The sequence below is a fragment of the Nannobrachium achirus genome (assembly GCF_963921795.1).
Source record: "Nannobrachium achirus genome assembly, chromosome: 3".
NCBI lineage: Eukaryota > Metazoa > Chordata > Actinopteri > Myctophiformes > Myctophidae > Nannobrachium > Nannobrachium achirus.
In genome coordinates this window covers 15887007-15905452 of record NC_137812.1, presented here as the reverse complement: position 1 = coordinate 15905452, position 18446 = coordinate 15887007, and the positions used below count along the sequence as shown (strand labels likewise).

General features: G+C 42.9%; 1 protein-coding gene across 2 annotated transcripts in view; it reads left to right on the top strand.

Moving 5' to 3' along the window:
- mad1l1 (mitotic arrest deficient 1 like 1) overlaps positions 1 to 15097 on the top strand; it is a 187982-nt gene extending 172885 nt beyond the window's left edge. For both annotated transcript variants that reach the window (XM_080722022.1, XM_080722023.1), the window contains exon 18: positions 14144 to 15097. In XM_080722022.1, coding sequence (XP_080578148.1) covers positions 14144 to 14293 — 150 coding nt within the window. In that variant the 3' untranslated portion in view covers positions 14294 to 15097. The remainder of the gene's footprint in view (positions 1 to 14143) is intronic.
- The last annotated feature ends 3349 nt before the right edge of the window (positions 15098 to 18446 follow it).

Below are 18446 nucleotides of genomic sequence, written 5' to 3'. Positions count from 1 at the left end.
AGTACCATTTTGAGGTAGGGTTTTCAATACGTTATGCTACTACTAATTGTACTTTTTTACTCGGCTTCAGTTATTGAAAACTTCTGTTACAAGTTGCACTGCTTTGTAGATTTGCATTATCATTACAAAGTTAAACCCCACATCGACCAATTAAGCCACACATAATTTGTCCGTCTACAAGCTTGTAGACGGACGAAAAAAGAAAGCATCAGTAAATTCTCTAGTCAATTCTAATTCATACACTTAGTAAGCACAGTACTTTTACTTTCGTACTGCAAGTATATTCATTTTCATTTTTTTAACATAATGTTTGTGGGCTTCTCTGTCATTAATTGCTAATGTACAGTGGAGATGGACAGGATACAGGGAGAGAGAGACATGCAGGAAAAATATAGTTGGGAAAGGGACTCAAACCCGCGATGCACCGTCAGGCTGCTGTACGATAAATCTCTACTTTTACGTAAGTACTTCAGAGTACTTTTTTCCCAACGTGTGTGTGTGTGCGTGCGTGCGTGTATGCGACGCACACACACGCGCGCCTTATGAACATCAGAGTGCAGGCCTGAGGAAACGACATAGCTTTCAGACTGCTAGAGAAAACGGCAGGCGGACTCAGGGGGAGAATCAAGCCTGGTACAGAGCGAGTCAGTTAGACACGAGCATCAGGGGGAGAGAGAGAGAGAGAGAGAAGCAGAGAGAGAGAGGGAGAGAGAGAGATGGTGTGATTAGTGTAGAAATGCTATTGCATCATCCCCAGCAGCACTGCAGTGTGCTGAGTCCCACAGGAGGCCCGGTCTGTGCTTGTAGTACTGATGCATACTGTGGTTGGACTGAGGCAACACAGCTGGAGACCACAGTCTTACAGGAAAGACCTTAAAGTAAACCAAACAGCTGGACACCACAGCCATACATTAAAGTAAACCCATGTCTGCTGCATGATCATCGTCGGTCCACACGGCCATCGTATCGCGTCGGCGCTGTTGCGGCAGAACCCTCTCATCTCCCAGTCAAAGTTCAGAATGTAGAATTATGTGCAGGATGTCATTTTCTGCAAATTAGGTGACTTCATTTAATTGACCACGTTTAAAACAATATTTGATTTTAAAATATAAATCCTCTCTCTCACACTGTGTGCCAGTGTGCCAATGACCACCTTCCCCTGTGCCAATGTTGGCACCCGGGCCTAAGGTTGCCTACCCCTGCACTGCAGAGTCACACAAAAGCCTCGAAAGTAGCAGATCTTCAAGCTCGAAGCGCATCGCTTAGCATCACGTTTCGAGCTTGTAGATCTGCTACTTTTGCTCATTTGAATCCTGAAAAGTAAGTTATCTTGTCATATTGAGGTTTCCGCCTACATAACACAATTGGCCCCGTGTCCGTGGGGGAGGGAATCCGCCAGGACGGGGAGGTGTGATATTTGTCACTGCACCACATACTCCTCCTGGTGGAGCCTGTCGGCAGGGGGAGTGTTGGGTGGGAGGAGTCCCTTAGTTTTTCCAGGACAGTCCGGACTACAGTTCGCTCCAATGAACTGCCGAGGCGAATGAGGTATCTAGTGTTCCATATCTATGGGCTCCTCACTCACTTGGCAGGTGAGCCAGTAGGATACAATGTCAGTGACAAGAGAGGAATCAATTGGCACGACCAGGGGCGTCACAAGGGGAGGAAGCAGGACTGAGTTACTAGGGCCCAAGGTGGAGGGACCTTAATTGTTTTATACTTTAGCTATTGAAAAATAGCAGATATACAAGCTCACTGCGAGCTTGTAGAGCTTGTAAATTGGGGAGAGAAAAAAGTGCCAGGAGATAAGCTCTTCTTACCAGCGCCGCACCTCACATTCATGGACACGTGGTCACATTGCTGGAGGACCAGCAGGAATCGAACCTTCTGGTAACTTCTGCTTCCCATAGTCTCTCTCTCTCTCTCTCTCTCTCTCTCTCTCTCTCTCTCCTCACTCAGCTATGGGCGCCCCCAAGGTTAGGCTATTAGACCCTCCAGGCTCTGTGTTCTTTCTCTGAGCCTATAACCCAATAACATGATTGATTAGTGTGGGTGTGTTGGCCAGCCTGACCGGAGGGGGGGGAGAGAGAGAGAGAGAGAGCACCGAGGGCACCGTAAACCCCACGACCTAACCTAGCGCATTAAGCCCGGGAACACATCTGCTATTTTTTTTATTTTATTTTTTTTCAAAAATAGCAGATCTACAAGCTTGCAGCGCGGCACTCGGTGCCGTGCTGTGAGCTTGTATATCTGCTATTTTTCGATAGCTAAAATATAAAATATTTCCAGGTCTTAAGGCTGGGAACCCATCTGCTATTTAAAAAAAAAATCATGAACATTTTTGCAAGTCTTTGAATAAGTTTCACCCGATTCAATAATGTCTTCTAAATTTGAAAAATGCATTTTTCTACGAGAACGTGGTTCTCAATCTTTTCATGTCAAGGACCCCTAGGAATTATATGTATTTGGCCATGGACCCCCCATCTCAAAATATTATGCATCGGGGAGGGACCCCCCAGAAGCAAATATTTGAGTTACAAATGTTCACTTTAAAAACATATACTGTATATTCAAAGATTTGCAAAAAAAAAATCATGGTTGTTCAAAAATAGTAGATCTACAAGCTCACAGTGCGGCACTCGGTGCCGCGTTGTGAGCTTGTATATCTGCTATTTTTCAATACCTTAAGTATAAAATAATTCCAGGGCTTATTGGGCTAGTGCACGGATCTATATTTTTATGATTATTTCATTACAATATGTCATTGTCATAATATTATTTTGCAAGCGCACTTGCAGTCGGGTTTCTTTTCACAGCGTAATTTCCTTTCCCCCATTATCCCTAATAATCACATCTCCCAAAGCAGTGTTGGCACCGTAAAGTACTGCTCCTCCACTTTATAAAAACAGTCACATTCAAGGTAAAGTTATTGAAGATAATTTGAATACGGTTATTACCTTACATTTTCATCCCCCACGATTTCATAACTCATTGTTCAGCCAGTGCCAATTGCCTAAGCTGTAATTATGGCTGCTACTCTCCCTCTGACAGCCTGGGCAGAGTCCCTGTCCCGAACTGAGCTCATGCTTCCTTCAGTGCATGAGGAGTGAGCAGGCTGCTTCTTATCACCTGACAGGGGGGTAAGTTTCCCCGGTTGTAGTAGCGCATGGAAGGAACATGTTATTCCAACCAGTTCTTTTCCCCTCCATCAGGTGCACCGGCTGGCCAGGGGGAGGCAGTATAGAGACCAGGATTACTGGATTTTTTTCTTTTTGGTACCTACCCTAGGGGACATTGGGAGAACATGCAAACGCCACACAGTGAATACATTTATTACATAGGTTTGTATTAGTTTTGGCCAAATGTGGTTGCATCGTGAGATGGGAGATTAGTATTAGACCTATAGTATAATATACCCACTATCCTCTTATGCAATCCAGCTTCAAAGCTCTTTATACAAAGTTCATACCAGGTGAAACCGGTCAGACCCTGCAAAGGTCTTTTTTTTAAGTGTCCCTGCAGTCCCACTAGAAGAAAAAAAAAGTCCTATTAATATTATTATGCTTACTCCACCACTATTGGATCATATACCCTGAAAGTAGGGCACGTCTGTGCTTAGTTTCCAGCTATTTTCTGATGTGGAGTTTTTTGCTTTTTTTTTGTGTGCGTCTGTTGCTTAGCTTTTTTGTTTTTTTTAACTAATAATAAGTGTGACTTGCTAATCCAGTCTGGCTCTCCCGGCAGGGTCTCTCCATACATGGTTTAACCCATTTAGGCCTAGAATTATTGAATGTTTTAACCAGTGAAAAATAGCAGATATACAAGCTCACAGCGCGGCACCGAGTGCCGCGCTGCAAGCTTGTAGATCTGCTATTTTTGAAAAAGTCGTGAAAATGGGTGCAAATCTTTGAACATATGTATTTTCAAAGCGAACGTTTGTAACTCAAATTTTGCTTCTGGGTGGTCCCTGGAACTAAATATTTTGAGATGGGGGTTCCGTGGCCAAATTTTCACATGAAAAAGTATGAGAACCACTGAAATATAGTAGTCTCTCAAGAACAGACTAAATGAGCTCCATTTAAGTGAAAAGGACCTTTTCTTTGACGATGGCTGGCCAGATTGCTGACATAGAAACATAGGTTTTTCAAAAAAAACTTCAAAACTTCAAATTTTCACGATTTTTCAAAAATAGCAGATCTACAAGCTCGCAGCGCGCGCTGTGAGCTTGTATATCTGCTATTTTTCAATAGTTAAATCATAAAATAATGATACACAAAATGTGTACCCATTCTAAATGGGTTAACCTTGTTTCACTGATGCATGGTGAGCTGGCAAATGCTGTTAGCTCCGTTATCCCTCTCTCCCCGCATCAGCGTCTGGTCGCACGAGACTTATTGTAGGGCGTGGGTGGGTGGGTGGGTGTGTGTGGGTGTGTGTGTGTGTGTGTGTGTGTATGCTTATGCGTATGCTTATAAAATGATTCCGTTTGGGGTTAAACTCAGGACATTTAGAGGGTTAGGGGTTAGGGAGTTACTACGTTTAGAACTTTAAGGTTAGAGAGTTTGGACATTTAGGCCTAGAGGTTAGATTTAGGGGTTAGTTAGTTAGTTAGTTAGTTAGTTAGTTTAATTTTATTGTCCACAATGTGGAAATTTGTCTTTTGTCTCATATACATTTACAACAATAAAACAACAGATAACAGTAACAAACATTAACACACAAAGCATCTTTAAGGCCATTCAGAGGACAACAGTGGCATATGTGAAAAGAGCAGGCAGATCAACGAGACATGACATCATTCATTGCCTTAATGGCATTTGGAATGAATGAATTTTTAAAAATATTACGGCTACGGTGTGCCCAAGCTGTTCTATAGCGTCTACCAGAGGGAAGTAAGTCAAACTCCCTATGGAGTGGGTTACCATATTACTGCCATAATCACAATATCCACAACATCTATCCGTTATCCTGGGTTGGGGGTTGCGACGCGTTGTGAGCTTGTAGATTGGCTATTTTTTGGCAAAAGGGTTAGGCATAAGGGTTACCCATACTTGATGTAGACTTGGTTGCTTAGATCGATCGGCTATTTAAAAAGAAAAAAAGTGAATGCAGGGTGCGTCCTTCACTCAAAAAATAAATTGCTGATTGATCACCGTTATAAAATGTTGATTAGGGATGGGACGATGATCCTTTTTGTCGTTTCTCGTGATAAAAAAAAAAAAAAAACACTCACAGTAATCGTAACGCAGAATTGCACTGGGATCAATTGACCTTTTATTTGCCGAGCTGCATATCACTCTATAATTGATAAAACAGACCTGGAAATAACTTAATTGATACAGTACGTTTTTTCCCCATCCTCTACCAAATCTCTTTGCCAAAAAATAGCCGATCTACAAGCTCACAACGCGTTGCAACCCCTAACCCAGGATAATGGATAAATGTTGGGGATATTGTGATTATGGCGATAAATCACAGTTTGTTTAAATTGGTTACAATAATCATGACATGACATTTTCATATCGTCCTATCCCTAATGTGTATGTCCTCACAACTAGTAAGTAATACAAACGTGTGTGTGTGTGTGGTGGGGGGTGGGGGGGGGGGGGGGGGGGGTGAGCGTGTGTGTGTGTTTATGAGGTGAGTGTAACTGCAGTCGCTCTGCTGCAGAGTGAAGAGCTGTGAATCGCAGAGCGTGAAGCGTGTCTTCAAGGCAGTCTATCTGTGTCACTGTGAGTAGAGTCTCTTCTTCAAGGCAGTCTATCTGTGTCACTGTGAGTAGAGTCTCTTCTTCAAGGCAGTCTATCTGTGTCACTGTGAGTAGAGTCTCTTCAAGGCAGTCTATCTGTGTCACTGTGAGTAGAGTATCTTCTTCAAGGCAGTCTATCTGTGTCACTGTGAGTAGAGTCTCTTCTTCAAGGCAGTCTATCTGTGAGTAGAGTATCTTCTTCAAGACAGTCTATCTGTGTCACTGTGAGTAGAGTATCTTCTTCAAGACAGTCTATCTGTGTCACTGTGAGTAGAGTCTCTTCTTCAAGGCAGTCTATCTGTGAGTAGAGTATCTTCTTCAAGACAGTCTATCTGTGTCACTGTGAGTAGAGTATCTTCTTCAAGACAGTCTATCTGTGTCACTGTGAGTAGAGTCTCTTCTTCAAGACAGTCTATCTGTGTCACTGTGAGTAGAGTCTCTTCTTCAAGACAGTCTATCTGTGTCACTGTGAGTAGAGTCTCTACAAGGCAGTCTATCTGTGTCACTGTGAGTAGAGTCTCTTCTTCAAGGCAGTCTATCTGTGTCACTGAGTAGAGTATCTTCTTCAAGACAGTCTATCTGTGTCACTGTGAGTAGAGTATCTTCTTCAAGACAGTCTATCTGTGTCACTGTGAGTAGAGTCTCTTCTTCAAGACAGTCTATCTGTGTCACTGTGAGTAGAGTATCTTCTTCAAGGCAGTCTATCTGTGTCACTGTGAGTAGAGTATCTTCTTCAAGACAGTCTATCTGTGTCACTGTGAGTAGAGTATCTTCTTCAAGACAGTCTATCTGTGTCACTGTGAGTAGAGTCTCTTCTTCAAGACAGTCTATCTGTGTCACTGTGAGTAGAGTATCTTCTTCAAGGCAGTCTATCTGTGTCACTGTGAGTAGAGTCTCTTCTTCAAGACAGTCTATCTGTGTCACTGTGAGTAGAGTCTCTTCTTCAAGACAGTCTATCTGTGTCACTGTGAGTAGAGTCTCTACAAGGCAGTCTATCTGTGTCACTGTGAGTAGAGTCTCTACAAGGCAGTCTTTCTGTGTCACTGTGAGTAGAGTCTCTTCTTCAAGGCAGTCTATCTGTGTCACTGTGAGTAGAGTCTCTTCTTCAAGACAGTCTATCTGTGTCACTGTGAGTAGAGTCTCTTCAAGACAGTCTATCTGTGTCACTGTGAGTAGAGTATCTTCTTCAAGACAGTCTATCTGTGTCACTGTGAGTAGAGTCTCTTCTTCAAGGCAGTCTATCTGTGAGTAGAGTATCTTCTTCAAGACAGTCTATCTGTGTCACTGTGAGTAGAGTATCTTCTTCAAGACAGTCTATCTGTGTCACTGTGAGTAGAGTCTCTTCTTCAAGACAGTCTATCTGTGTCACTGTGAGTAGAGTCTCTTCTTCAAGACAGTCTATCTGTGTCACTGTGAGTAGAGTCTCTACAAGGCAGTCTATCTGTGTCACTGTGAGTAGAGTCTCTTCTTCAAGGCAGTCTATCTGTGTCACTGAGTAGAGTATCTTCTTCAAGACAGTCTATCTGTGTCACTGTGAGTAGAGTATCTTCTTCAAGACAGTCTATCTGTGTCACTGTGAGTAGAGTCTCTTCTTCAAGACAGTCTATCTGTGTCACTGTGAGTAGAGTATCTTCTTCAAGGCAGTCTATCTGTGTCACTGTGAGTAGAGTCTCTTCTTCAAGACAGTCTATCTGTGTCACTGTGAGTAGAGTCTCTTCTTCAAGACAGTCTATCTGTGTCACTGTGAGTAGAGTCTCTACAAGGCAGTCTATCTGTGTCACTGTGAGTAGAGTCTCTACAAGGCAGTCTTTCTGTGTCACTGTGAGTAGAGTCTCTACAAGGCAGTCTTTCTGTGTCACTGTGAGTAGAGTCTCTTCTTCAAGGCAGTCTATCTGTGTCACTGTGAGTAGAGTCTCTTCTTCAAGACAGTCTATCTGTGTCACTGTGAGTAGAGTCTCTACAAGGCAGTCTATCTGTGTCACTGTGAGTAGAGTCTCTTCTTCAAGGCAGTCTATCTGTGTCACTGTGAGTAGAGTCTCTTCTTCAAGGCAGTCTATCTGTGTCACTGTGAGTAGAGTCTCTACAAGGCAGTCTATCTGTGTCACTGTGAGTAGAGTCTCTTCTTCAAGACAGTCTATCTGTGTCACTGTGAGTAGAGTCTCTACAAGACAGTCTATCTGTGTCACTGTGAGTAGAGTCTCTACAAGGCAGTCTTTCTGTGTCACTGTGAGTAGAGTCTCTTCTTCAAGGCAGTCTATCTGTGTCACTGTGAGTAGAGTCTCTTCTTCAAGACAGTCTATCTGTGTCACTGTGAGTAGAGTCTCTACAAGGCAGTCTATCTGTGTCACTGTGAGTAGAGTCTCTTCTTCAAGGCAGTCTATCTGTGTCACTGTGAGTAGAGTATCTTCTTCAAGGCAGTCTATCTGTGTCACTGTGAGTAGAGTCTCTTCTTCAAGGCAGTCTATCTGTGTCACTGTGAGTAGAGTCTCTTCTTCAAGGCAGTCTATCTGTGTCACTGTGAGTAGAGTCTCTTCTTCAAGGCAGTCTATCTGTGTCACTGTGAGTAGAGTCTCTTCTTCAAGACAGTCTATCTGTGTCACTGTGAGTAGAGTATCTTCTTCAAGGCAGTCTATCTGTGTCACTGTGAGTAGAGTCTCTTCTTCAAGGCAGTCTATCTGTGTCACTGTGAGTAGAGTCTCTTCTTCAAGGCAGTCTATCTGTGTCACTGTGAGTAGAGTCTCTTCTTCAAGGCAGTCTATCTGTGTCACTGAGTAGAGTCTCTTCTTCAAGGCAGTCTATCTGTGTCACTGTGAGTAGAGTCTCTTCAAGGCAGTCTATCTGTGTCACTGTGAGTAGAGTCTCTTCTTCAAGGCAGTCTATCTGTGTCACTGTGAGTAGAGTCTCTTCTTCAAGACAGTCTATCTGTGTCACTGAGTAGAGTCTCTTCAAGGCAGTCTATCTGTGTCACTGTGAGTAGAGTCTCTTCAAGGCAGTCTATCTGTGTCACTGTGAGTAGAGTCTCTTCAAGGCAGTCTATCTGTGTCACTGTGAGTAGAGTCTCTTCAAGGCAGTCTATCTGTGTCACTGTGAGTAGAGTCGATGCCACGCTGCTCAGTGTGGGGCGTGGGTGGAGGAACCTTCCAGCCATGGGACCACCCATAATAAAACTAAAAGTACTGCACTGCACCGTGTGTCCCCCACAGTGCACGCACCTCCTGTCTTTTTTTAGTTTTATACGCCCCGCAACAGCCGCTTAACTCTGCAATCACACCCGCTCAGTTTTATGGCAAATAACATGTTTTTTATTGGACATACAGGTGAAATCCCACTGAGATAGCCCAGCATGGTCAGACTATATCAATGTCCTCCAGGTCATTATTGTTTTGTTTTTGTTTTCCCTAGCTTTGGCAGATTCATCTGGTTTCCAGGTTACCATTGATGTACACGATCTCTTTTATTTAAAGGTCAGGAGCAGCACCTTGAAGTGTGCTCTGGCCTGTATCGGCAGCCAGTGTAGTGCTATGAGTGTTGGTGTGACTGTGATGTGATCGAATCTACTTTTCCTGGTTAGTACTCTAGCTGCTGCATTTTGGACTAGTCTAAGGCCATCTGTTGTTGTAGAATGTGTAGATGGTAAACTGGAGAAAAGAGCCTATATGTTATTGTTCAAACTGACACTGTGTGCATGGAATGGCCATTCCATCATGCCTGAGCCAAAGACCATGTCGGAGCTCCTATTAGGCTCTGGAATGCTTTACCCGAGACATTTCGCCTCACTGATTTCATATCCTTTAAATCACACTTTGTGATGTTCCTGAAAGCATTCCTGTCGACAACCTCTCCTTGTTTTGTTTACCCTGTGCTCATAGCCATTTCTTGTTTCATTGTGCATTAGTACAGGGTGAACTGTTGCGCCCTTCCTTGTCCTTGACGGTGGTCTCACCAACATAAAGGTAAACTGGCAGAAAAAGACTCTGTCGCTGCATAAACTATTAAGGAAGACTCATTAGACAAAGAAAATAGTATTTCATGCTTATAAAGTGCTCTATGCTCAAAGTGAGTCAGTGCTATATTTAGCAGTCGTCCTTAACAGTTTATGCAGCGACAGAGTCTTTTTCTGCCAGTTTTCATTTCATTTCTTTATTTTCACTTGTTTATTACCTTTGCGAAATTCTTGTTTTTATTGTGATGTGCATTCTGTCCTATTTCTGTGTGATCAAGGGATCAGGTTTAGCATGATAAAAGTGACATCATTTAAGCAAGGAATGAAATGCATGTCATTTTCATGGCTGAACAACACCTAACAAACAATGTAACAAAGGACATCACGTGGCCAGTACAGCAGTACCAACGTCTGGGTGTCTGAGAATGAGTGATTACTAATTAAGGTTAGCATGCAGCCTGTCTTTCATATCATTGCTGTAGTGTAGGGGCCTAATTTCCTACACCTTATTTCCATATTCTATTGCCATTATTGTGTTTTATCTTAAATGAACAGTTTGAACACCCTGCTTGATCCTACTACAGCGAGCGTCACACAAAACTAGCAGATCCATAAGCGCTTTGAGCTTGTGGATCTGCTAGTTTTGATGTTTTTTGAGCTGTGCCAACCGCTCCTACGTTTGACTTTGTGTGTACAGTACAGACCTGCCATTTCAAAACTTTTGCAGAACATTGAGCTTTATAGATCAGCTATTTTGGCAATTTGTATAACCTTTTCTGACTTGGAAGTTTAAATCTACCTACATTTATGAAGGTGGATTCTGCTTTTCAATGGGAATAGAGTGGCTTCTCGCCATTTGAGAGTTTATGCCAAAAATACGCTCCATTCTCCATAAAAATCAGAAAGGCAAAACAGGGAAAGAAACCTGTGGAAAAAATGCATTTGCAGAACATTTTCAGGTAAATGGCAGTAAATATTGAAGAGTTGAAACGGCACATCTGTACTGTATGTCCCTATGTATGCAGCTTACACCAGATTAACATCACACAAGACTATAGTGGGGACTGGGGATGATAGCCTGGTTCCAGACCCTGAATCGCTAGCCACGCCCGTTTAAGAATATGTTTTTGCGATTTATGGTCTGGTGACGCTCTCATTGAAGAGGTTTTCCTCGGTTGAAATTCCAACCGTCGCTTCAACTCAATGACGTCAGGGCCTGTGAGTAGCGTGGGTGTTTTTTTTTTCCAGAACTCATTTGAGATTCCAAGTAACCCAGCACCGCCGCCGCACCGTACCGTACATCCCAAACATAAACATTGCGTTACCCGTCGCGGTAACATGCGATCGTACCGATCTCGCTATGAAACATCAGTAGCAGACATGTTTTGTTGTGTTTGATTACTAGTACGTAGCGCTCTTATTCTGCCTGTTTCTTTGGGTAGCAAGAAACAGGCTAGCCAGCCACATAACAACACCAATAACAACTACGTCATCTGCTTTGCTACTGTTGTGATTGTTCAGGCGTTGAACCAATCGCAGAAGACTGCCTCTTTGGCAACGCCCATCCCAGAAACTGCAGTAGAGGGGAGCACTTTCAGGCTGAATAATGGAGTGAAATGAAATGTCAATTCATGCTGAGTGTCAGGCTACAGCGATGATAAAATACAGAATAAAATAAAAAAGGCCCAGAATGAATCGATAAGTTCCATTAACCGCTGCAGCCCTGTATCCTTGTCCTCCTCCCATGTTAACTCATTCATAGCCAAGCCACGAGTTTCCCAAGTTATTTCAGTACCCCCAGACTGCCACAGCCCGAGTTTCCCGAGTTGGCAGCCATTTTGAAAAAAAAAATGCCTAAAATGTATTAGGCATGATCGCAATCGTGAAATTGCACGTTTAGCCCCATAACAAACACATCTTTCAAAATGGCAGCCATGTTTGTTTGTTTTGTTTGACTTTGAAGGCTTCTATCTCTTGAATGCCTGAACGGATTTCCAAGCGGATTTTTTTGTTTGAAAGCTGTGAAAAAGTACTACACATATGGTGCAGGGTTAGGGTTAGGGTTGGGGTTAGATCTAGGCATGGGCGTGCGCGATCCGTGCACTAAAAATGTGTCCGTGCACTAGAAATTTAGGAACGTGGCAGTGAGGAACTCAGGGGCCATTTTGAAAAAGCAGTGAATGAGTTAAACACTCAAAGTGTTGTCTTTGTTTTGTCTAACGTGAATGATTTGAGCATAAGGTTCCTGTCTTTCACGATGACACACGCTCTCCACACAGACCTGAATATCACCCAGCATCCTGCTGCGTCTGAGGACTGCTACTCCCTCTCTCTCTCCCTCCCTCTTTCCATCCATCCCTCTCTCCCTCTCTCTCTCTCCCCCCCACTCCCTCCTGACTGCTTTAACCCATTTAGGCCTAGAATTATTGAATGCTTTAACTATTGAAAAATAGCAGATATACAAGGTCACAGCGCGGCACCGAGTGCCGTGCTGCGAGCTTGTAGATCTGCTATTTTTGGAAAATTGTGTTTTTTGCTTTTTTTAAGTCTTTGAATATATCTGTTTAAAAGCGAACATTTATAACTCAAATATTTGCTTCAGGAACTAAATATTTGGAGATGGGGGGTCCGTGGCCAAATACATATCATTTTGGGGGTCCTTGACATGAAAACGTCTTTAGCACCACTGACATAGAAACATACAGTAGGTTTTAAAAAAAAAAACCTTAGAAGGATTTAGAAGACACTTAAAGCATCGGGGTCGAAATATTCAAAGACTTGCACAAAAATATGTTTCACGATTTTTCAAAAATAGCAGATCTACAAGCTCGCAGCGCGGCACTCGGTGCCGCGCTGTGAGATTGTATATCTGCTATTTTTCAATAGTTAAAGCATAAAATTATGGTTAAAACGGTTCAAGATTCACGTTTTTCCCGGTCTAAATGCTTTAATTACTCTCTCCCTCGTTTCCCCTCGTGCCTTTTCTCCTTCACTCCATCGCCCCGAGCGGCTTCTCATTCCTTTTAATTAATCCACACAGATTTAGACACCTTCACCCTGCTGTGCACATGCACGCACGCGCGCGTGCACGTTCACACATAAACAAGAGTCGCAAACTGCACGCGCACAAATATGCAAGCTGCGATGCCTCAATAGACAACAACAAACTTTTTTTTTTTTTTTTTTTTAAGTCATCTCGTCTCACTTTCAAAGTTTCTCTCTAGGGAAGAGGGTGGTGGAAGTGTGTGTGTGTGTGTGTGTGTGTGTGTGTGTGTGCGTGTGCGTGTGCGTGTGTGTGCGTGTGCGTGTGTGTGTTACTATACTTGTGAGTAGGGATGTACTGTATGATGTTATCGGGCAGATAATAGCATACACATTTCGGAAAATATTGTTTTTTTTTTATCCATGCTATATTTTACAGACTACAGCAAAAGAATCAACTTGTTTGATTTACTGTTTGTTGCGCATCTTTGAGGTCTGGACTAGATATTGATTTTATAACATTAGATGTGTATTTCAGTATTGGCTTGAGTTGGACAAAATCGGATGTCTGCAAAAAAGCCATTATCAAACATCCCTACCAAATATCCCCACAAGTTTAGTACAATTTGAGAAATAGACGTTGCGAGGTCCATTGTCCTGCTCCTTAGAGATACATTTCATGAAATGTTGAGTTGGGTTTAAAATGAGTCAAATATACTGTTAGGATTTGACATTTGGAGGTTGGATTAAGAACGGTTACGGTTGGTGTTTTTCCTCTCCTTGGCTACGTTTGTCCGCCAGTGTTGCACACCGAAAATAGCAAATGTACAAGCTTAGAACGTTGTGAGCTTACAGACTTTTTGAAAATGTTTTGGCTTTAGTGTTAAGATTACATCCGTTTTAAAAGTGGCGTTCACTAAATCATCATCGAAAAGATATCGATGTCCTCACTAGTGTGGTAGGTCGCAAGTTGCTATGAAAAGCTCCACCGGCTGTCCGTCACGTCACGTCACACTTTTGGCCCTACTCTTATCTCCGGAACCATTGCCCCTATCCATGCCAAACTTTGCATACCCACTCCTTGGATGGCAACTCACAACCTCCAGCCCTGATTTCTCACATGGCCCTCTTCTAGCGCCACCATGAGGCAGATTTTTGGAAAAAAAAAATTGGCACTGCTCCTACAGATGTTGGCCTAAAGTCACGCAAAGCGGTACACAGTATCTCTAATGTCATGTCATCAACATGGATCTGTCCTATTTCCCATATTCCCTCCTGATTTGCTACGATTGCCTTCTAAAGTTTGTGTATGCGACCTGACGGATGTTAATAATAATTGTGTGTGTGTGTGTGTGTGTGTGTGTGTGTGTGTGTGTGTGTGTGTGTGTGTGTGTGTGTGTGTGTGTGTGTGTGTGTGTGTGTGTGTGTGTGTGTGTGTGTGTGTGTGTGTTCTCCATGTCCCGCTGCAGCGCTCCGGCGGGGGGATGGAGCTGATGGAGACGGAGTTCGCCAAGACCCTGGAGGAGATGGTCAACCTCCACCTGCACCACCAGAAGAGCTTCCCCGCCTTCCTCTCGGCCGTGACCCTCGACCTCTTCAGTCGACAGACCATCGCCTGACACCCCCTCCTCCCTCCAACCCTCCTCCTCCTCGTTGCGTTGGTGACCATGTGATGATCTGCGTGTATTAAACTCCATCTCAGGACGCAGTTTTGTAGAACTCCGGCTTGTGCCTATTTTAGCCTGAACGCAAATCTTTAGATTTGAACCACTTTAGCCATTATTTAATGCTTTAACTATTGAAAAAGAGCAGATATACAAGCTAGTAGGGTTAGGGTTAGCTACAAGCTACAAGCTCGCACACAGCACTCGGTGCCACGCTGTGAGCTTGTATATCTGCTATTTTTCAATAGTTAAAGCATTCAGTAATTCTAGACTCCATCTCAGGACGCAGTTTTGTAGAACTCTGGTTTTTGCTTCTCAGACATAAAGGGGAAAAAAAGGCAACCACTGGTGTTCCTATTCTAAGGGCAAAAATGCAGCAAAAATAGCCGACGTGGCCAGCTTGTAGAATGGCTATTTTTCCCAAATGATGTAATAGTGTGGAGGGTGAAAAAATTGAGGTTTTGCATAGCCAGACAACTTTTCCACTACATTCTCCGAATGCTTTATAGAGTCTGGAACTACACCTCCCGAAATGCAGAGAAAGGAAGCCATCATCTGTTTGTCATTTCCGTTCACGGAAATATGTTTTAAAGTAGCTTTATAACATGTTTTTGACTTCCCATTTTCTGATAAGCAGCCAGCTATAAACCGTGTGCTTCGACTATTTGGTTTACAGTAGGAGGAATAAGTGTGAGATGACAACAGCAAAGATGTGAGTAGAAAACGAGATGTTGCAGTTGGACGCCACCTGTAGGGCTAACGGGGAACATCATGAGAGATGATCTGAGCTCTCTGGTGTAATAAAGAGTGGATGTGTTTTTTCTTTTCTTCAGCTAAGTATACTTTTTATGATCTCTGAAGTTTTCTTTATAATGTCTTGCTTTACATTTTATTTGTTTTGATTGTTGGAATGGTAGTTTGTTTTTCTTCCGTTTTTGGTTTGGCTTTTGGGGAGGGGGACGGGGGATTGTTTGTGTCATTTGAAAAGGCTTAAATAATAAAGTTGTGGAAAATAAAATGCTGATGTTTGAAGTCTAATGGCCATGGTAACTACACAGAGTGTTCTCTTCAATACAGACAGGTGCTGTAGGGGTTTTTATCTTCATGTCAGAGAGGATCTGTTCTCAACGCCTACAGTCAGTCTTCCATTCACGCAACCTTCATTAATTTCTCTGAGGAATGAATGAAGGCTGAATAACCTTCTCCATCCACATATTCGTATAATATATATCGTTGCTGTCGGTGGAAACCTTGAATGTACAACACTGGTACTTTACAGGAAATGTATCCGATGCCATCTAGTCACAAGGTCTTGTTAATACTTTTCATTGGTTCAGTATTTAGAAAACACACACACACACACACACACACACAGACACACACACAGTGTTGTACCCGAACGCGGCATTCAGACCTCTATGGCAAGCGCTTGGCAAATACTTATTTGGGCATGGAAGCACAGGGAGGGGGGAGCGCGTCTGAGTGATCCCAACCGAATGCAGACAGAAGTCATGTGATCTGAACTAAACCAAGATGGTTTACTTTTGTTTACAAAAAAATAAGAAAAAAACATTTGCTCTGCTTTGTGCTGACTTTGGGAGAATACAAGCCACAGTCAACTGGCTATATCGCTGCACTGCATTTTCGGGTCGGATGATTTAATTTCCCTGACACTAGAAGAAGGGGGTCTTTTAAACACATTGGCTGCGAAAATAGGCAAAAAGACGTCTGGAAACGTCTTTATATCAAAATTGACGTTCCTGGCGTTTCAACTAATAAATAATAATCAATATTACTATTTTATCGCCAGATTAGCAAAAACACTACATTACCCATAACAATTAGCGGCCATTATGCAACACGCACGGTGCACGTTCGCAGGCCGCGCACGAAGCCCTGCGAAGATCCGCTTCAGTGAGGCTCCATTGTAAGTCAATGAAAAATGGCGGCGGGTTGTTTACATATGCGCGTATATAAAACCACGCTGATGGATTATATCATCGCAACGTTAACGATCACAACCGCAGCCGTCACACAGGCCGAGGCCTGCATGCACATCGCGCGCACACGCGCCCCGGTGAGTTCCATTAACCCTATGATGGCATCCTCGGATGGAAATAATGGATGGATAATATTCTATGAATTTTCAAATGTAAATGAAAACACTTGGATTTGCTGGCAAGAGCAGATAATTATCATAGCTTAGCCTACATCTGTCAGTAGACGAGTTAACCACTTTCAGTGTTCGTTTCTTATAGCAAAAATGGATCACAGAACGCTACTTCACAACGCGCTGTAAGCTTGTAGACCGGTTATTAGTATTTTCTCCTCTTCTAAACACTGTCAAGTAAGGCATTCGTTTCTAAAAACAAAAAAAGAACATCCATCGTCGCTCCGAGTCACACCAAACATGGATCTAACACTGTTCAGGGTCTGCCATGAGAATAGGCAGAACGGGCATCTCCCCCTGGACAGCAGCTGCTGCTGCAGTTACTTCAGGACCATAGACAGCAGTTACAGTTACTTCAGGACCATAGACAGCAGCTACAGTTACTTCAGGACCATAGACAGCAGCTACAGTTACTTCAGGACCATAGACAGCAGTTACAGTTACTTCAGGACCATGGACAGCAGCTACAGTTACTTCAACACCATAGACAGCAGCTGCAGTTACTTCAGGACCATGGACAGCAGCTACAGTTACTTCAGGACCATGGACAGCAGCTACAGTTACTTCTGGACCATGGACAGCAGCTACAGTTACTTCAGGACCATGGACAGCAGCTACAGTTACTTCAGGACCATGGACAGCAGCTACAGTTACTTCAGAACCATGGACAGCAGCTGCAGACATCTCTGTGTTATGTTCAGGGTCTCCTGTCATTACATTTCCTAGAGCAGGGGTTTTCAAACTGTTTTGACTCAGGGCACCTCTGTAAATAACCTTTTCATCCACGGCACCCCTGAATTACACTGTTCATTTTTAGAATTTATTTCATATTACGCTACGAGAATATGCAGGTCTGAGATACGGTATGTCACTGAGAAATATCCGTTTCCATCAGAACTGACAGAAAATAACTTTTATACTTGACATTTAACCACTTGAACTCCAGCATCACTATTCTGGGGGAAAGGTTCACCAAAAATAGCCGAAGTACAAGCTCACAATGCGTCACAGTGTGAAGAGTGAGCATTGCCAGTCCAGGGATGCCGCAGAATAATTTGATAATATTTGGAATTCATCACTATCACTTCAGTTTAACCACTTACTGTAGACCCTCAATGCTTAGTAAAACACCTAATTTGCTTTGTATTTGAAGTTATTTTTCCATCTACCACATCACTGCTGCTGTCCCCCAGTAGGCACACATGCATGACCTCGCCCCTCGTGTCTTTACTATATATATGTATATATATATATATATATATATATATATATATATATATATATATATATATACACACACATATATATATATATATACAGTATATGTATACAGAATAATCTTTAAAAAGTTTGGAGTTAGAATGCAGTCGATTTGTTTCTCAAGACGTTCTGTAACGGAGTTAAAGCTTTTTATGATAAAGGAAAGTTTTTTATAATCCTTCTGGCAGTATAGAAAAATATATATTTACTTTTGTTCTCTACTGACAGTCTCATAACACCCGCTGGTGGGTGGGTGGGTGTGTGTGTGTGTGTGTGTGTGTGTGTGTGTGTGTGTGTGTGTGTGTGTGCGCGTGCGTGTGTGATTTCCTGTGTGTGTGCCTTGCTTCACTCTGCATCTTTCCTCTTTGTATAATAAAGATACAGAGCCATCAGAACCATACCTGGGTTGTGTTTCTCAGCTGACACCTCCTGCTGGAGCGCTGCGGTGATGCCTCCCGCTGCAACGCTGCGGTGAACCAGGTTAGTGCCGCCAACCCGCCTCCTGCTGTTAGGACTGGATATACTTCTATATTTGTAACTCTGTGATGACCTGATATTGAGTCTCTATTTTATTTGATTTATTTATTTATTTATTTTGTATTCTATGTGTGTGTGTGTGTGTGTGTGTGTGTGTGTGTGTGTGTGTGTGTGTTTTCTGCATTATTTACTTCTACTCCA